The 19918-nt window shown below is 37.6% G+C and overlaps 1 protein-coding gene across 1 annotated transcript in view; it reads left to right on the top strand.

Moving 5' to 3' along the window:
• YME1L1 (YME1 like 1 ATPase) overlaps window positions 1–19707 on the top strand; it is a 73520-nt gene extending 53813 nt beyond the window's left edge. The window contains exons 9-19 of the mRNA XM_084868638.1: window positions 3464–3554; window positions 9011–9163; window positions 10618–10750; window positions 11942–12004; window positions 12981–13093; window positions 14013–14168; window positions 16276–16427; window positions 17517–17643; window positions 17734–17807; window positions 18676–18762; window positions 19324–19707. Of these exons, the coding sequence (XP_084724764.1) occupies window positions 3464–3554; window positions 9011–9163; window positions 10618–10750; window positions 11942–12004; window positions 12981–13093; window positions 14013–14168; window positions 16276–16427; window positions 17517–17643; window positions 17734–17807; window positions 18676–18762; window positions 19324–19467 (1293 nt within the window). The 3' untranslated portion in view covers window positions 19468–19707. The remainder of the gene's footprint in view (window positions 1–3463; window positions 3555–9010; window positions 9164–10617; window positions 10751–11941; window positions 12005–12980; window positions 13094–14012; window positions 14169–16275; window positions 16428–17516; window positions 17644–17733; window positions 17808–18675; window positions 18763–19323) is intronic.
• The last annotated feature ends 211 nt before the right edge of the window (window positions 19708–19918 follow it).

The raw sequence follows: 19918 nt of genomic DNA, 5'->3' as shown, positions 1-19918 counted from the left end.
TTGTAGATCCCTTATCATTTCTTGTTGATCCCTTATCATTTCTTGTTGATCCCTTATCATTTCTTATTGATTCCTTATTAATTCTAGTTGATCTCTTTTCATATCCTTATAGGTCTTATCGATCTTTTCTAGGAAATTCTTGAAAAACCTTATATGCGTAAATTTGAACTCTATATCCAGTCGCTTTTTGTCCTCCATTTCTTTCATTTGTGATCTATTTCGTTGTCGCATTTCGCAGCTACAGATGAGGCGGGGTTTCAGGGTGGAGCCTACAGCCTTGGCTTCCGTCAGCCCCGCCCTATGCGGTCTCAGTAATCCCCAGGGTCCTCCATTACTGGCTGCAAGCGCCTCTGAGAGAAAGGCGCCCTCGATTTTCGCCTGCTACCAGTCTATGTTCTCCCCCAATGAGCCCGGTATTGGTGTTCAGTTCAGTTGGAAGTGGAGTTGGAGGTGGTGTTCAGAGCAGTCTGGAGCCTGTCTCCTTCTGCCCAGGGCAATTCCTCAGCACAGCCGACAGTCCCTGCTCTGCAATAGTCCCTTCTCTGCGCGCAATGTGTGCCCCCGGGACCTCCTTTCTCCTCTCCCCCGGGGTTCCGCCTTACAGCCCAGCTCCCGCTGTGTGAGCCTGGGTCCCCAGGGTCTGGCCTAGAACTGGGGTTCAGAGCAGTCACAACTGGGGCCCAACGCAGTTGGAGCGTTTATCTCCTTCCTGCTAGGGAACACCAGCCAGGCACTCAGCCTCCCTCCTCTCCGGCTCCGTCCTCTCCGTGCGCGCCTCGTGTCTCCGTACCTTAGGCTTTTCCAGCTCCTCCGCGCTTCCTTCTGGTTTTCTCCTTGCTTCTCGTTGTAGAATTTCCAGTCAGTCGACTTTCCTGTAGTTCTGGGTAATGTCCATTTTATATTTTAGTTGTATTTTATTGAAATTGTTGTGTACGCTGCGGCTAGGTGTTTACCTGGGCGCAGCCATCTTGGATTCTCTGTAGGTATTTTTTTAAATGGAGTTCTAAGTGGGGGCATTGTTTTCTTCTTTTTTTTTTAAATTCTCACCTGAGGATAGTTTTTTATTGATTTTAAGAGAAAGTGGAAGGAAAAGAGGGAGAGGGGGAGAGAGAGAGAGCAAAACATAGATGTGAGAGAGACACATCAATTGGTTGCACCCCAACTGGAGCCAGGAATCAAACCAGGAACTCAGGCATATGCCCTTGACGGTGAATTGAACCTACGACTCTTTATTACTCAGGATGGTGCTGTAACCACTGAACCAAAGCGGCCAGGGCTGATTATTTACTTAGTTTCCCTTCCTGATAATTCATTATTGGTGTATAAAAATGCAACTGGACTGGCTGGTGTTGTTCAGTTGTTGAGTATCGACCTATGAACCAGGAGGTCACATTTGATTCCAAGCCAGGGCATATACTCGCGTTATGGGCTCCATCCCCAATAGGGGGAGTGCAGGAGGCAGCTGATTTATGATTTTCATCATTGATGTATCTATCTCTCCCTCTCTCTTCCTTTCCTGAAATCAATAAAAGCGTCTTTTTTTAAAAAATGCAACCAATTTCTGAATACTTTGTATCTTGCTGCTTTACTCAATTCATTTATCTTTAGGGTTCTCTATACTATACCATGCCATCTGCAAATAGTGACATTTTTACTTCTTCCTTTCCAATTTAGATGCCTTTTATTTCTTCTTTTTGGTTGCTGTGGCTATGTTGAGTAAGAATGATAAAAGTGGACACTCTCTTGTTACTGATCTTAAAGCAAACACTTTCAGTGTTTCCCTGTTGAATATGATGTTAGTTGTGGGTATATCATCTTATGTTGAGGTATGTTCCCTCAATTCTTACCTCTCTGATAGATTTTGTCATAAATGGGTGCTGGATTTTGTCAATGCATTCTGCATTTATTGATATGATCATATGATTTTTACCCATTTTATTTATGAGATGAGATGTATCACATTAATTGATTTGGGGATACTGTATGAACCTCGCATCCCAGGAATAAATCACACTTGATCATGATATATAAACTTTTTATGTATTGCTCAATTTGGTTTACTAATATTTTGCTGAGGATTTCTGCATCTATGTTGATCAGGAATATTGGCCTATAACTTTATTTCTTTGTAATGTCTTTTTCTAGTTTTGGAATACAAATAATGCTGACCTCATAAGATGGCATGAGAGTCTTTCCTCCTCCTGAAAATTTTAGAATAGTTTGAGGAGGAGGGGTGTAAGTTCTTCTTTGAATGTTTAGTAAAATTTACATTTGAAGCCATCTAGTTGAGAATCTTTTTCCCCCCTTAATTGATTGATTTGAGAGTTGAGACAGGGGGAAGAAGTTAGGGAGGGAGGGAGGGAGAGAGAGAGAGAGAGAGAGAGAGAGAAGAGAGAGAAGAGAGACACATCCATTGGTTGCTTCCCAAAGGCCCCCTGACCTGGGCTGGGGATCAAACCTACAACCCAGGTTCGTTTCCATGACTGGGAATCGAACTTATGACGCTTTGGTATGTGGGCCAATGCGCCAACCTTTGAGCCACATTGGCTAGGGCATCTGTGTTGTGCCTTCTGCACTAATTTTTGTTATCATTCTGGCAGTAGTAACTTTTAATATCATTTGCATTTGTGACTTTTCTAATATGCTAACTAAGATGTCTCACCATTTCTGATAGGCAGCTTTTGTAATCTTACATCAGAGTTTTAAAAATTGAGCTGATGCTCTATTATCTTTGTTGGCGAGATTGGGCTTCATTCATGCTAGAAATGACAGTTCTGTAAACAATTATTTTGGGGATCAATTTTTTTTTTCCATATCCCCTTACAAAATATCATTACGTAAAGGAGGACCTGTGCAATACTTTCAACAATAAAGATTTAAAATAAATCATGGCATCATAGCTCAGTTCTAGTTAATGCCCTTTGGAATTTATGAGGAACTGAATAATTTATAATCTAGTAGAAATTCCTTATAATGAAGACAACCTCATAATCACAAATTAATGTTTTAAGTTAAACATAGATCCCTTATCATTCTTAAAACATAGCAATATATTGTTATTAAATTATCATATGGTAATATGCTTATCATTAATAAAATATAGTAAGTCCACATAATTTACCCTTGAAGCTTATAACCAGGTCCAAAAAAAAAATTCTGGATTTTAAACTTGATCAGATACCACTGACATATATGAATAGAACTTTTAATATAATAGTTTTGGTAACTGGAGGGAGCACTATTTTTTTAACAATGTAAGAAGTTTAAAATATATTTTTGGGGGTCATATAAGTAGACTTTGCATAATTGGCAGTAAAAAACTCTTGGTATATTTATAAAGGGATATTTTTGTATATTTTACTGAAACAAACAAAAAATTCAAATTAAATTTCCAATTTCCAAGAATCAGGGCTTGATAATCAAATCTCTATTTTAAATTGTTTGGTAAATTGTGTCACTTTAGGTGGAGGAAGCTAAACAAGAGTTACAGGAAGTTGTGGAATTCTTGAAAAATCCACAAAAATTTACAGTGCTTGGAGGCAAACTTCCAAAAGGTAAGATATATTCCCTTTATCAGATTTGTCATAAAAAATACTGTAATATATTACTAACTTAATTGTTATTGGATTTAACTGATTAAAGTTTAGTTCCTAATTACTGTTTCATAAATAACTGCTCATTCTGAACATACCTTTCTATAACCTTTTTCTGTGTAATTTAAAATTTTATACAGTTTGCAAAAATATGACAAAGAACTCTACTCAACCCACACTCAACCATTTTAAAACATTTTGTCCTACTTGCTTATTCACTTTTTTTCTTTTTATTGTTTAAAGTATTACATATAGTAGTACATATCTCCTTTCCCCCCTCATTGACCTTCCCCCAGCCTCCCCTAACCGCTATCGCATGCCCTCACACCCCGCTCCCCCCCCCCCCCCCCCCCGCCCGTGTCTTGTGTCCATTGGTGTGCTTATATGCATGCATACAAGTCCTTTGGATGATCTCTTTGCCCCCCCTCCCCAACACTCCCCAGCCTTCCCGCTGTAATTTGACAGTCTGTTCGGTGCTTTACTGCCTCTGTATCTATCTTGTTTTCCCCATCTGGTTATAATGTTCTTTATTTTCCATAAATTAGTGAGATCATGTAATATTTTTCTTTCATTACTCATTCACTTTCTTTATATACATGTATTTTTGAACAGTTGAGAGGAAGTTCTGAATATTACATCATATATGCTTCTTTATTCCTAAATAGCTCATTATATATTTCTTAAAAATAAGGATATTTTCTTTACATAACTCTAGTACAGTTATTAAAATCAGGAAATTTAACGATGATCTGAAACTTATCAAATTCAAATTTCAGTATTTGTCTTAATAATAACCTTTTTATTAAGTTCCCTCATTGTTCTCCCAACCCAGATTCAAGACTCAATCCATGTTCACACATAACATTTACCAGGGGTCTTCAAACTACGGCCCGCGGGCCACATGCGGCCCGCAGAGGAGTCTGATCCGGCCCGCCAGGTTTTTTGGGCAGTGAGCATAGCCGAGGTGTTACAGTAGGAATTAGTAGTTCAGATAGTCCGGCCCTCCAGCTCTCTGAGGGACCGTGATCTGGCCCCCACTTTAAAAAGTTTGAGGACCCCTGATTTAGACTTTCTTTAATCTGAAAAAATTCCTCAGCTTTTTTTTTTTTTCAAACGCGTATGAGGGTGGATTTTCTTATGATTTTAAAAATTGTATAGAGTACACATAAGTTTGTAGAGTAACTCTCAGTTTGGTTTTGTCTGATGTTTTCTCACAGTCAATACTCAGTATAATTTTTTATTTTTAAAAATAGATTTAATTGATTTTTTAGAGAGAAGAAGGGGAAGGGATAAATAGAAACATTGATGAGAAAGAAACATCATCAGTCAGCTGGCTCCTGCACGACTCCCACTGGGGATCAAGCCCAAAATCTGGTCATGTGCCCTGACCAGGAATTGAGCCAGTGACTTCTTGGTTCATGGGTTGACTACGCTCAACCACTGAGCAACACCGGCCATGCTCAATATGAATTTTAATTACTGTGTGATATTTTGATTTATAATGAAAAACATATTTGGTTTTAGTCCCTGTTACTAATATAGAACTTTTTTTTTTTTTTTTTTAAACTGTCTTAGCAGAAGATTCCAAGTGCTGAGGGGTAACTTTTTTTTAAAAAAATATATTTTTATTGATTTTTTACAGAGAGGGATAGAGAGTTAGAAACATCGATGAGAGAGAATCATCAATCAGCTGCCTCCTGCACAACCCCCACTGGGGATATGCCCGCAACCAAGGTACATGCCCCTGACCAGAATTGAACCTGGGACCCTTCAGTCCGCAGGCTGACGCTCTATCCACTGAGCCAAACCAGTTTCGGGTAATATAGAACTCTTAAGACCTGAAATATCATAGTGAAGAGAGCAATTAAAGGTGTGTTTTGCCCTAGCTGGTTTGTCTGACAAATAGAGCATCAACCTGTGGACTGAAAGGATCCCCAGTACGGGTGTGCAGGAGGCAGACAATCAGTTATTCTCTTTCATCATTGATGTTTCTATCTCTTCTCTTCCTTCCTCTCTGAAATCAATAAATATATATATTAAAAAAAGGAGTATTTTGTTGTATTAATGAGGTAACTTTTAGAAAACACCTAAGGATGGGGGCAGGTGGCCAGGAGAACCTATTCTGTGCTTAGAGAGTTGGAACATTTAGTACCAACTTACCCACCCATTCCCCCACCTCTGGGGAGTGAGAAGGGCTCGAGGTTGAATCAGTGTTCAATATCCAGTAATTTAATTAATCATGTTTATGTAATGAGGTCTCCATAGAAACCCAGAAGGATGGGGTTTGCTTGCCCCCTATATGGTTGCTTAATTATACATACTATAATAAACTGGTAATCTACTAAGTAAATGTGTTCTCTGAGTTGTGAATTACTCTAGCAAATTAACCATACTGAAGGAGGAGAACATTGGAACCTTTGCCTAGATAAAAAGCATAGGAAATAGTCTTGTCTTCCTTTGGGAAATCTCTCAAGAGGGAGGGGAAACAGTGTTATGGTACTGAGTTCTTTTTCTTTTAAATATATTTTATTGATTTTTCCACAGAGAGGAAGAGAGAGGGATAGAGAGTTAGAAACATCGATGAGAGAGAAACATCGATCAGCTGCCTCTTGCACACCCCTATTGGGGATGTGCCCGCAACCAAGGTACATGCCCTTGACTGGAATCGAACCCGGGACCTTTCAGTCCGCAGGCTGACGCTCTATCCACTGAGCCAAACCGGTTTCGATGGTACTGAGTTCTTAAACTTGTGGGAATTTAATGCTATCTCCAGGTAGGTAGTATCAGAATTGAATTGAATTATAGGCTAAACAGCTGATGTCAGAATTGCTTGTTGATATGAGGGAAAAACCCAGTATTAGATTTAGGTGCAGAATTGTAATGACTTTATGGTGTCCTTGGTTGTACTATGCTTTAACCATTTATATTGAACTTTTAAATTATTTCTTATCTTTTACTATTTAAACCAGCACTGTTATGATTATCTTAATAATTTAAGGTTTACATGCTTAATTATTTCCTTAGAACAAATCCTAGATTTATTCATTTATTATCTGTAAATTATTGTATATTCCAATGCTAGAAATGGAGTTAGTGAGTTCAAGGGGCACTACTATATAAGGCTTATTATTATTTTTTTTCACCATAAAAAGGCAGCTTGCTTTATTGTGATGCCAGTGGGGAGCAGGGATGGGCAATCTATCTGTCTCCAATCTGAGGCTCTCTGAGGCTGAGGGGCCCTGGAGAACTGCCCAGTCCACACCTGCAAAGTGGGGTACAGGACATCTCCCCAGTCAGCCCAGCTGGCCTGGCACGGCTCTCACTGGGCTCCAGGCAACTCCCTCATTTCCATGTGAGTCTTGTTACAAAGCTCTTTTGCTATTACACATGGGCCTTGGCTTCTGGACCCCTCACGACCTTTAAAAGAGAAGCCACACTACACATGGGGTCAGGCACAGTATAGGCTTATTTTTATACTCTATAGTATCTCTACTGGGAATGCTCAGTAGTATATAAAAATACCTGCATGAATCTTTCTTAATGTAAAGTTCACTTATTAAATCAGTACTGTAACATCATAAGGAACATGTTTAAAACAAACAAAAATTACATTTTTCTTTCTTTTTTTTTTAATTTTATTTTATTTTTTATTTATTTTATTTTATTTTATTTTTTTTAATATATTTTATTGATTTTTTTTTTACCCCCTCCCTCCCTCCCACACATCCCCTCCCTCCCCAGAGTTTTGTGTCCATTGGTTGCACCTATATGCATGCACACAAGTCCTTCGGTTGATCCATCATCTCCCCCAGATCTTCCTCCCCTCCCTGCTGTAATTTGACAGTCTACTTGTTGATATACTGTCTCTATATCTATCTTATGGTTCATCAGTTTATAATGTTCTTTATTATCCACAAATGAGTGAGGTCATGTGGTGTTTCTCTTTCATTGATTGGCTTATTTCACTCAGCATGATGTTCTCCAATTCCATCCAGGATGCTGCAAATGATGAGAAATCCTATGGTACATCTACACAATGGAATACTATGCTGCCATAAAAAGAAGGATTTCTCATCATTTACATTTTTCTTTCTGATCAAAGGAATATTTTATAAATTTTTGGGAAAATTCTCAGGTACCAAGATATAATCTACAGAAATTGATATGAGGATGATTTAAACTAGTTAGGAACAACAATAACATGAAAATGAAAATATAGTCTGCAGAATATTTTTGAGTTTTTCTTAAAGAGCGTTTTTTTTTAGCTCTCACTGGTTTGGCTAAAGCAAGGGATAGAGCAAGGGCCTGTGGACTGAAGGGTCCCAGGTTCAATTTCAGTTAAGGGCACATGCTTGTGTTATGGGCTCAATCCCCAGTAGGGGGAATGCAGGAAGCAGCCAATCAATGATTCTCTCTCATCATTGATGTTTCTCTTTCTCTCTTTCTCTTTCTCTCTGAAATCAATAGAAAAATACTAGTGTATTTAAAAAAAAAAGTATTTTTAATATACAGCATTAATACAATTTTGTTTTTTAAAAGATAGTCTGAAAGATGAAAAAGTTATGTAAACCAGGAAATTCTATTATCCTAACATGAAAAACTTGTTATGAAAATTTAAAACATACAGAAAAATTAGAAAGAAAGCTGTAGACATTAACTACTTTATTTACATCTGAATATTTTGTTATGCATCACCTAAGAGTAAGGACATTGTCCTAAATGAAAATAAAAATTTATTCTATTGAATAAAACTAAACATTATTTTCTTAATTTCATGAACTTTCTAGTATTTTTCAAATTTTCCACAGATGCCCCTAGAATTTTAAAAAAATCATATATTTTTATTGATTTCAGAGAGAAAGGGAGAGAGGGAGATAAACACCAATGATGAGAGAGAATCATTGATCGGCTGCCTCTTGCATGCCCCCTACTGGGGATTGAGCCCACAACCTGGGCATGTGCCCTGACTGGGAATCAAGCCATGACATTCTGGTTCATAGGTCAGCGCTCAACTATCGAACCATGCCGGCTGGGCTAAATGATGTGCTTTTTTTATGAAGGTATATCAGTTCAAGGTTGATGCATTGCATTTGTTGTTTAGTCTCTTAAACTGTTTTATGTGAATCTTATTTGCTTAATCATAAGTTTATATTTCTTTCCCCCAAGATTTTGTCCTGTCTATGGTTGATACGTAAACAGTATTTAGATGATACAAGAAAATGAGTTATGGAGAAGATCCTGAAGTGAATTATTAGTAGAGAGAAATATATTTTGCTGTGTTTCAAAATATTGGTCATTGATGTGCTCGTAACCTCAATGTTATATAAATTATTCATTTTTTAAGATGTGTATCAGAATTTGTTTTTGTTTTTAATTTCAATTATTCTTGTATACTTTTTATTTTATTTTTTTTATAGGAATTCTTTTAGTTGGACCACCAGGAACAGGAAAAACACTTCTTGCCCGGGCTGTAGCTGGAGAAGCTGATGTTCCTTTTTATTATGCTTCTGGATCAGAATTTGATGAGATGTTTGTGGGTGTGGGAGCCAGCCGCATAAGAAATCTTTTTAGTATGTTTAAATTTATCTTTTATACAATACTAATTTTTTTTTTTAATTTCAGGGGAAGAGGGGTTTTTGTTTTGTTTTGTTTTGTTTTGTTTTCTCCCTTTTTTTGCTAGTTAAGATTGTTATTCAGCTGAACAAAGTTATATGGGGGTTCTGGTTTCAGGGAGTTTTTTTTTTTTTAAATATGTATTTTTATTAATTTCAGAGAGGAAGGGAGGAGAGAGAGAAACATCAATGATGAGAGAGAATCATTGATCAGCTGCCTCCTGCATGCCCCCTCCTGGGGATTGAGCCCGCAACCTGGGCATGTGACCTGACGAGGAATTGAACTGTGACCTCCCAGTATATAGGTTGACACTCAACCTCTGAGCTATGCTGGCCGGGCTGGTTTCAGAGAATTTCATGTGTGAACTAAAACAGAATTGTACTTTTCCCCCCAAATACAGTCTAAGTATTATAGCTAATGGAAGTGTTAGATGTAGTTGGGTGCTGCAGAAAAGCTGGGTCTTTTTGTTGTTTTTTTATTTAGTTTATCATTTCTATAGTATGTAATTAACCTCAAACCTGAGGTTAAACTAGTTGAAACAAGTAGGAAGAATGAGTGAATACACAGTTGTTTCTATCTGTTAATCATAACTAGAGGATATTATTTTCATCAATTTATATTTAATTTTATTATTTTTCAATCCTCCATATTTTTCCATTGATTTTTAGAGAGAGTGGAAGAAAGAGGGAAAGACAGAGAGAAACATTGATGTGAGAGAAACACATCATTTGGTTGCCGCCTGCAGATGCCCGGACCAGAGCCTGGGCCAGGGGGGAGCCTGTAGCCGAGGTATGTGCCTTGGCGGGAATTGAACCCAGACCCTTTGGTTCACGGGCCAACGCTCTAGCCACTGAGCCAAACTGGCTAGGGCTTTCCATCGATTTTTAGAGAAGGTGAAAAGGAGTGTTATAGGGAGAGAGAAGAGAGAAAGAAACATCTATCTGTGGTTGCCTCCTGCACATACCCTGACTGGGGCTGGGGATCAAACCTGCAACCCAGGTACATGGTCTTGTCTGAGAATTGAACCCTTGATCCTCTGGTACACAGGCCGATGCTCTAACCACTTAACCATCTGGGCTACAATGGTTTTTAATATATATCATTCTCTATGATCTAATTATTTTTTTTCCTTCCGAGGCTATTCTTTTTTTTTATTTTTTTTTTTTTTAGGAAAGGTGAAATTTATTGAAGAACAAGTACATGCTCCCACATGTACCCATGTAGGGAGGGGGAAAGAGTCCCCTGAGGCTGTTGTTCTTTATCAGTGGGGGGAAAAAATAAAAAAGAAATAACAAAATCTGTTTTGGTGTATTTTCTCCCTAATATCTTTTTGTTGGGTTTTGACAATTTTGCAGGTTTTTAATATTTATATGAATTTTCATTAAAATTTTAATCTTTTTTGTTTTCCTAGGGGAAGCAAAAGCAAATGCTCCTTGTGTTATATTCATTGATGAATTAGATTCTGTTGGTGGGAAGCGAATTGAATCTCCAATGCATCCATATTCAAGGCAGACTATAAATCAACTTCTTGCTGAAATGGATGGGTAATTGAATCTTCTGTCTTTGGAATATATTTAATAACATTCTATGTTTGTAGGCAACAGAAAAAGTCATGCAAAAAGTCAAGACAAGCTATTTTCAGGATTGTATTGTTTCTAATTCTAATAGCGTAGTTAATATATCATCTCATTTAAGTTGATGATAGTTGCACCTTTTTTATTTATTACTAGAGGCCCAGTGCACAAATTTGTGCATGGGTGGGTTCCTAGGCCTGGCCGGCAATGAGGGCTGTCCAGGGGGAGGGACAGGGAGCGGGAGTTTGGCCACCAGCCCCAAGGAGGGAGCCAGCCCTTGGCCCCCTGGGAAAGGGGCCACATCCACCATCTACCCCTGGTTCCCTGTCCCAGCCCAGGGCCTTGAAGGCCCTGGTGGAGTTGGAGAGGAGGTGATGTTTGCTGGGCCGGGTGTGGAAGGAACAGATGCCGTACCCCAGACACCAGCACACCATCACTGCATGGTTCCCCGCCTTCCCCCTCCTTCCCTCACTGCCACTGTGGCAGGAAGGCAGTGGGCTGATCGAGGCCTGCTGGCCTAGGGGAGGGAGGGGGTGTGGGAGATTGGCCGCCTTCCCTGAGGAGGGGGCTGGCCCTTGGCTTCTCTGGAAAAGGCATTGCGTCTGCCACCACCCACCCCTAATTCCCTGTCCCATCTGGGGGCTCGAAGGCCCCAGGTAGGGTTGGGAGAGGAGGCAATGGTCTCCAGGCCTGGTGCGGAAGGAAAACTTGCATCAGTTTTCATAATATAAAAAGCAAGAGGTGGGGTTGCTTGGAAAGAAGCAAAATATTTCTTAAAGTCATATTAGACATTCTGGAACCAAATAGTAAGTTTAGGAGCACACAATTTGGATTGGTAAACTTAAAAATAAAATAATTTTTCAAAAATGTAGTCAGGTACCCCAATCTTCTTGTGTCAAGTCATCTCTAAGTAAAATAAACAATTGTGTGGGTATATAATCACAGATGATTTGGTGATTATATATTAGCAGTTGTAGTAAAGTATACTGGGCTAATATTTGTTTCTTTTAAAAAACAGAGATAGCATTTGGGGCATAAAAATACCAATCCTTTTTCTTTGCTGTTATTAAGATTAATGATAAGTAGTTTTATGTAGAACATTTATATATGTGTGCTGTTTTAATTTTTAGTGAAAAGATACTGTTTTTTTTTTTTTAATAGTTTTAAACCCAATGAAGGAGTTATCATCATAGGAGCCACAAACTTCCCAGAGGCATTAGATAAGTAAGTATTAAAAGAAAATTTTTGTGAGGTATTTCAATATGTTGGAATATGGATGAACTTTAAAAATATGATGCTAATGGCAGGAAGCCAATCACAGAACATCATATATGCTTCCCTTTATATGAAATGTCCAGTATAAGTAAATCCAGGGCAACAAAAAGTATGTAGATTAATGGTTGCCAGAGGCTGGGGAGAATGGGGAGTGACTTCCAGTGGATATGGGCTTTTTGTGTTTTATTTTTGAGGGGTCATGAACATTTCTAAAATTAGATTGTGGTGATGGTTACAGAATTCTGAAATATTAAAGAGCTTTTAATTATCCATTATTTTTTAAATTATAAGAGAAAAACTTATTCAGAAAGTTACAAAGATAGAAAAGGTAAGCTAGCTGGGCTGTGTGGGCATAGGAAAGGAGTCATGGAGGCAAAAAGAAGGGCACTTGGAGTGCAGGAAAAAGAAATACAGAGGAGCCTGGGGGAAGGGAAAATGCTTAAGAGGGAGAAAGCATGCTGGCTTATCTACTTTAAATTTGGTAATATGTAAGTTATCTCAATAAAGCTGTTAAAAGGATCTTTGGATAACTTATATGTCACAAAAACTTTTTATAATATATAAAATTTAATATAATTTTAAATTTTTATTGATTTTATTATAGAAGTTATTCATATTTTTGTTTCATCTAATAGTTTGTCTTTGCCTGAGACTCTAATAGACTGGTATAGAATTATCTGTTCCCTGGCTGATTGACTTGTACATTTTGTTTCTGAGGGGTGTCTGCTATCTGTAGGCACACATTTATTAAAACTTATTTGAGCCATGTTTTATAAGGAACTATCTGAATACTTATGTTCAAAACTGCATTTAACCTCTGGTTGCATTGCCTTTCCAACCTCTCCTTAGTGTGGTGGTCCTGTTTAGCTTGCCTTCAACATAGTCACCTTACTAATTTTCATTTTCTTTGTGTATTCCCTCTTAGTGCCTTAATTCGTCCTGGTCGTTTTGACATGCAGGTTACAGTTCCAAGGCCAGATGTAAGAGGTCGAACAGAAATTTTGAAATGGTATCTCAATAAAATAAAATTTGATCAGTGTAAGTCTTATTCCATGATACAAACATTGTTATCTCCATAAAATGGTAATATGCCAATCCACCAGTTAGTGGTTCTTAATTAAGCAATGTCTTAATTAAGCAATGTCAGTTCCTTTGTAAGTCATTTTTTCTTTCATTTATAGTCCTTTAAAAAAAAAGTCCATTTCATACTTACTGCATATGCAGAAGATTTTATCATTTTGAATTCTGATTCTCATGAAAGTTTTCTTTTGAATATTCAGATAGATAATACTTAAAGATGAATGTATGTATGTTTTTAAAGATGAATGTAAAATATGAAATAATAGGGAAAAACACCTGCACATTATGACCACAGTATTTCATGAGATAGTCACTTTGGTGTCAAGGAAGGAAAAATCACCTGTAAAACAAAGCACACGGAAACGAAAAATCATAGACCAACCTGAGTAATAAATGCAGCTATTACAGCTGCAGTATTTTCAAAGATAACTGAATCAAGTGAAAATAAACACAAATAAGCTTTCCATAATAAAGGGAGTTTTTATGTCCAAAGTATTGCAAAATGAAATTTTAGAAAAAGATATGTTTACGATTATGCTTCTTTGATTTGTTATTAGGCCACTAATGATGTAGGCCATAACTGAAGGTTTTTAAATGATCAGATAACTCGACATTTCTTTATTTTTTTCACAAAGTTATTTAAATTTAAGAGCTTTTGTTATTTGTCCCAATGGCAGTTTTATATTTATATTTATAACTATTTTGACTTTATTCCCTTAGAAGTTATTAAAATAAATTTATTTTTTAGTTTAATTAAGATATATATTTTAAATTATAGTTCAGGATGGCTGTTTTTATTTTTTTGGAATTTGAGTTCTTGCTGGCAAACTTTCTGTTGACTGTTTTGACTTTAATATATTGTGTTATATCTATACAGCTGTTGATCCAGAAATCATAGCTCGAGGTACTGTTGGCTTCTCTGGAGCAGAGTTGGAGAATCTTGTGAACCAAGCTGCTTTAAAGGCAGCTGTTGATGGAAAAGAAATGGTTACCATGAAAGAACTTGAGTTTTCCAAAGATAAAATTTTAATGGGTAGGTTTTCTTTTTTTCCTGTTTTATACTATTCAGTATGTTAGAGAATAAATCTTCATTTTGAGAGGTTATTAAAAAAACAAAAACAAAAAACAAAGATAGCCCTGGCCAGTGTTTCTTAGTGGCTAGAATTTTGGCTTGAATATTGAAGGGCTGAGGGTTTGATTCCCAGTCAATGGCATGCACCTGTATTGTAGGTTAGATCAGTGTTTCCCAACCTTCTCTCATGATGAGAATCACCTGGTGGAGTTGTTAGAACACAGATTCCTGAATCCCAACTAAGAAGTGCTAAACTAGAATTTTTGAGAACATATAGGTAAAATTGCATACCTAACTTAGTGCTCTGTATATAAAATCTGTCTTAGAGCACTAGTTAAGTATACAATTTTACCTATATGTTCCCAAAAATTCTAGTTTAGCACTTCTTAGTTGGGATTCAGGAATCTGTGTTCTAACAACTCCACCAGGTGATTCTCATCATGAGAGAAGGTTGGGAAACACTGGGTAGATCACAGGCCCCAATCTGGCAGGTGTGGGAGGCAACTAATCGATGTGCCTCTCTGACATCAATGTTTTTCTCTATCTTTCTTCCTGCGCCCTCTTCCTTTCCTCCTCTATTTTCTTCTCACACTTTCCTCAACTTTTTCCTTTCTATACTTTCTTTAAAATATATATTTTGGATACATTTGGGATACATTTCTTAGTATTTTTTACTGTAAATCAATATATATATATTATTGAGTTCAGAGAGTAAGGAAGAGGGAGAGAGAGAAACATCAGTGATGAGAGGGAATCATTGATCGGCTGCCTTCATGCCCCTTACTAGGGATCAAGCCCACAACCCGGGCATGTGGCCGGAATCGAACCTGGGACCTTTCAGTCTGCAGGCCGCTCTATACGCTGAGCCAAACTGGCTAGGGCCCTTTCTATACTTTCTAGAAATCAATGGGAAAAATATCCTCAGGTGAGGATTAACAACAAAAAATAAAAACAAACATATAGGGACATGAAAATATATATTTGGATGTAGCAAAAACAGTTTGGCCTCTCACAGATAAATGTAGACTATATAATTACTAGAGGCCCAGTGCACCGGGCCCGGGGGGGGGGGGGGGGGGTGTCCCTTCAGCCCAGACTGTACCCTCTCCAATCTGGGACCCCTCGGGATGTCCAACTGCTGGTTTAGGCCCTATCCTTAGACATCCCTCTCACAATACTGGACTGCTGGCTCCTAATCACTCACCTGCCTGCCTGCCTTTGATGACCTGTGCAAATGACCTGGCCAGCAGCCCTAACTGTCCCCTGCTGCTGGCCAAGTCATCCCCAATTGCCCCCTCCCTGCCAGCTTGGTCGCTCCTACCTAATTGACCCTCAACCCGCCACTCCCGCTGGTCTGGTGCCTCGCCTCTTCAGCCTAGTTGCCCCTTACTGGCTTTCTCCCCTGCCAGCCTAATTGCCCCCCAACTACCCCCCATGCTGGCCTGGTTGCTCCTAACTGCCCCCCTGCCGGCCTGGTTCTCCCCAGCTGTCCCCCCATGCTGGCCTGGTTGCTCCTAACTAACCCCCTGCCGGCCTGGTTTTCCCCAGCTGTCTCCCCCTGCTGGCCTGGTTGTCTCCAACTATCCCCCTGCCGGCTTGGTTGCCCCACGCAGTCTGCTGTTCAATTGTTTGATCATCCCTCACTATCCCCCCTACTGGCCTGGACACCCTAAGCAGCCTGCTGGTCAGTTGTTTGGTCGTCCCTCACTAACCCCCTTGCTGGCTTGATCATAGGCAGCCATCTTTTGAGGGTGTGATGGTCAATTTGCATATTGCCTCTGTTATATTGGATACTTGTTTGGCATACATGGACATTTGGGATATATTTCTTAGTATTTTTTATTGTAACTCAAGAATTGGCTTCAAAATAGGTTAGATAAGACATCCCTTTTAAATTGAAAGTTTATTTTCTAGAAATATAAGTTTTCCCTTTGGCTATGAGAGTAAGATGATAGTTCTAATAATTTTGGTTTTCAGTTCACATTGTTGTAGTTAATGTGTATTGTGCAATTGTACTTATTTTTAAACAAAACAGGAGCATTTAACCTGATTAATTTTTTGCTTTTAGGGCCTGAACGTAGAAGTGTGGAAATCGATAACAAAAACAAAACCATCACTGCATATCATGAATCTGGCCATGCTATTATTGCATATTACACTAAAGATGCAATGCCTATCAACAAAGCTACAATCATGCCTCGAGGGCCAACACTTGGGCATGTGAGTATCTTGCAGTTTTTCTTTGCTTTCAGATAGCACTTTCCGGAAGCATATGTATGAAATTGCTGATAAAATCCCCTTAAAACAACATTCAGCTACTTGCTAAATTTCTTGATATTTTCTTACATATTTTTTAATATATATTTTTATTGATTTCAGAGAGGAAGGGAGAGGGATAGAGAAATAGAAACATCAATGATGAGAGAGAAACATCGATTGGCTGCCTCCTTTACGCCTCCCACTGGGATTGAGCCTGCAACCTGCCATGTGCTCTTGACTGAAATAGAAACCTTCTATCCACTGAGCCAACCCACCTAGGGTTGTTGATCTTTTCTTTTTTTAAAAAAAAATATATTTTTTTATTGATTTCAGAGAGGAAGGGAAAGGGAGATAGAAACATTAGTGATGACAGAGAGTCATTGTTTGGTTGCCTCCTGCACATCTGCACAACCTGGGCATGTGCCCTTGACCAGAATCAAACCCGGGGCCCTTCAGTCCACAGGCTGATGCTCTATCCATTGAGCCAAACCAACTAGGGCTGTTGATATTTTCTTTAACATCCTGAACCATCTTGAAATTAGAGATACTTGTGAAATTTATCTTTTAATAAAGAATATCCTTGATATTACTATATATTTCAATATGAAATTTAATTTTGGAATAGCAGCAAATTGTAATTCTTAATTATGTAATTGCATTTTTTCCTCCCACAAAAGAAATTATGTACTGACTCAGTAGTTTTTCTAAGAGTTTTCTTATTGAGTACAAATTTTGTTCTCATATCTTTCTAATTGTAGAGATTTTAAGCATTTTTGTGCAACAGAGGATAGAAGAGTCCTATATCAGCTTTATCTACGTTATTTATAAAATGTATTTTGCCTTATAAATACATTTATAAAGTTTTCCTTATTTTATAAATGGCTGTTTTTTCCATCAGTCACCTGATGGTCATCTCTAATAAAAATCTTTGGGCTTTCAGCATCATGGTATTAATATTAAGTAAGGTGAGAGGGCCAGATGATAATTCTAGTTATTAATGTAGGTGTTCTAAAACTCTCTGAAATTTTTTTCTGTTTTTCAATTGTCTAGGTGTCCCTGTTGCCTGAGAATGACAGGTGGAATGAAACCAGGGCTCAGCTGCTTGCACAAATGGATGTTAGTATGGGAGGAAGAGTGGCAGAGGAGCTTATATTTGGGACTGACCATATTACAACAGGTTGGTTGTAAAAATGGCGTTAGTTCAAATTGTGTTTGTTGGTTTAAAGATATTTTTTAAATGAGTCCTATCTTTATTTTTAAATTTTAGGTGCTTCCAGTGATTTTGATAATGCAACTAAAATAGCAAAGTGGATGGTTACCAAATTTGGAATGAGTGAAAAGGTATTGGCTAATGTTATTGTTCCTTATGTCTTAAATGATATGTGCCAAATGTCTTTTGAGAGAGGGTTTTCATTATAAATTGATAACATTTACTTTCCTCTGTCTCATTCCAAATGGAGTTATCTTATCTTATTCTAAACTAGTGGTCTGCAAACCGTGGCTCGTGAGCCATTTGTGGCTCTTTGGCCCCTTGAGTTTTTAGCAAGGGCCAGCTTAGGAGTACCCTAATTAAGTTAATAACAATGTACCTACCTATATAGTTTAAGTTTAAAAAATTTGGCTCTCAAAAGAAATTTCAATCATTGTACTGTTGATATTTGACTCTGTTTACTAATGAGTTTGTCGACCACTGTTCGAAACTAAATTTTATTTTCTGGGTAATTGAGTATTGTTTTCATTCTAGCCACTTGAACACTAACAATTATTCATTCATGAGTTAACAAAATAATAAGACAAATTCTTTAGCCGTTTCTATTCATACGACGTAAAAAATATACTTGCTGAGCCTGCCATATTTTACCCTTTTCACGTATTTCACTTTCTTGCATTATCACTGTGGTTCCATGAAGCAATTCTAATACTCTGAATTGTGGATTTCTGGACTTGGAATAGCTGCCAAGATTTCTAAGAAGGCGCTCACAAGCATACTTATGATTTCAAATTTTCTGTCTTGCTCACATTTTAGTTTTAGTGTTATACTTTCAGAAAAATGATAAATTTCTTTGCCCTTAAGGCCATTTTATATAGAATTTCTTAATTTTCCCCATGAAATTGGTTTTCTTATGTATAGGATGGTACTTCCTCTGTTAGGTTTTATTTGTGGAGTTTTTGTTTTATTTTCTGTTCAATTTCTTCCCATTTGTTTTAGCTTGGAGTTATGACCTACAGTGATACAGGGAAACTAAGTCCAGAAACACAATCAGCTATTGAACAAGAAATCAGAATCCTTCTGAAGGTAATTATCATATTTTTCTACATTTATTTATTTAGTCATAATGTGCCTAAATAGTTGGGTGCTTACCAAATGACAACTGAACCCTTTTGTTCTTTAGAAATAAAGATAATAAAAATAATAGGTGCACTATTTCAACCATGATTTATTTATTTATTTGTTAATCCTCACCTGAGGGTATTTTTTTCACTGATTATTAGAAAGAGTGGAAGGGATGAGGCTGGGGTGGAGGGGAAAGAAGGAGAGAGGAGTGGGGGAGAGAGAAAGAAAGAGAGAGACACACACACACAACTATACATGTCCTCGGATGAGGATTAAATAAGAAAAAAAGAATCAACCAATGAATAAATATATCAATAAGTAGAACAGCAAATTGATGTTTCTCTCTCTCCCTCTAAAATCAATAAGTAAAAATTTTAAATGCTTTTATTTTTATAATAGAAATTGATTTCACATTTTTAGAGTACATAGATTTTTTATTTTTTATTTTCTCATTTATGGTTTTTGCTTCTCCTAAGGTTTGGGGTTTTTTTTGCCTCTTATAGATCTGCTTTTCTATTTTAGGACTCATATGAACGAGCAAAACATATCTTGAAGACTCATGCAAAAGAGCACAAGAATCTAGCAGAAGCTTTATTGACCTATGAGACTTTGGATGCCAAAGAGATTCAAATTGTTCTTGAGGGGAAGAAATTGGAATTGAGGTGATCTCTCTTGAAATGGGTCCAGTTGCTGGTTTTACTGCAAGAATATAAGTAGCATTGCAGTACTCTCCTTTTGCAACACTTCTCTCCCATTCTTGACCTGGTATCATTCAAGGGTGTGAAACACTTTGTCAACCTTTTGTCACATTTATCTACTTTTGGTTATTCTCATGATGACACCTATTGCAAATTAGCAATCCATAGCAACTATGTTAAAGAAAATAAAGAACTATCAGGATTGAAACAGCTTGTTTGAGAAATGTCCATCAGTTATTTAGTTGCACATAAATAATGATTTTATGGTGGGTTATTCTACTAGATGTGAATAAAATTGTGCCTTGAGCTCCTTGGAAGTCTTTTTACTTAGAAAAAATGATATTGTTGAAGAATTATCCTCATTTCTAGGTAGTACCATTGATCTTTAATAAAGAAATGAAGCTTTTTGGCTGCTGGTA

Source organism: Pipistrellus hanaki (assembly GCF_964339955.1).
Source record: "Pipistrellus hanaki genome assembly, chromosome: 1".
NCBI lineage: Eukaryota > Metazoa > Chordata > Mammalia > Chiroptera > Vespertilionidae > Pipistrellus > Pipistrellus hanaki.
This window is presented reverse-complemented; position numbering and strand designations above follow the sequence as displayed.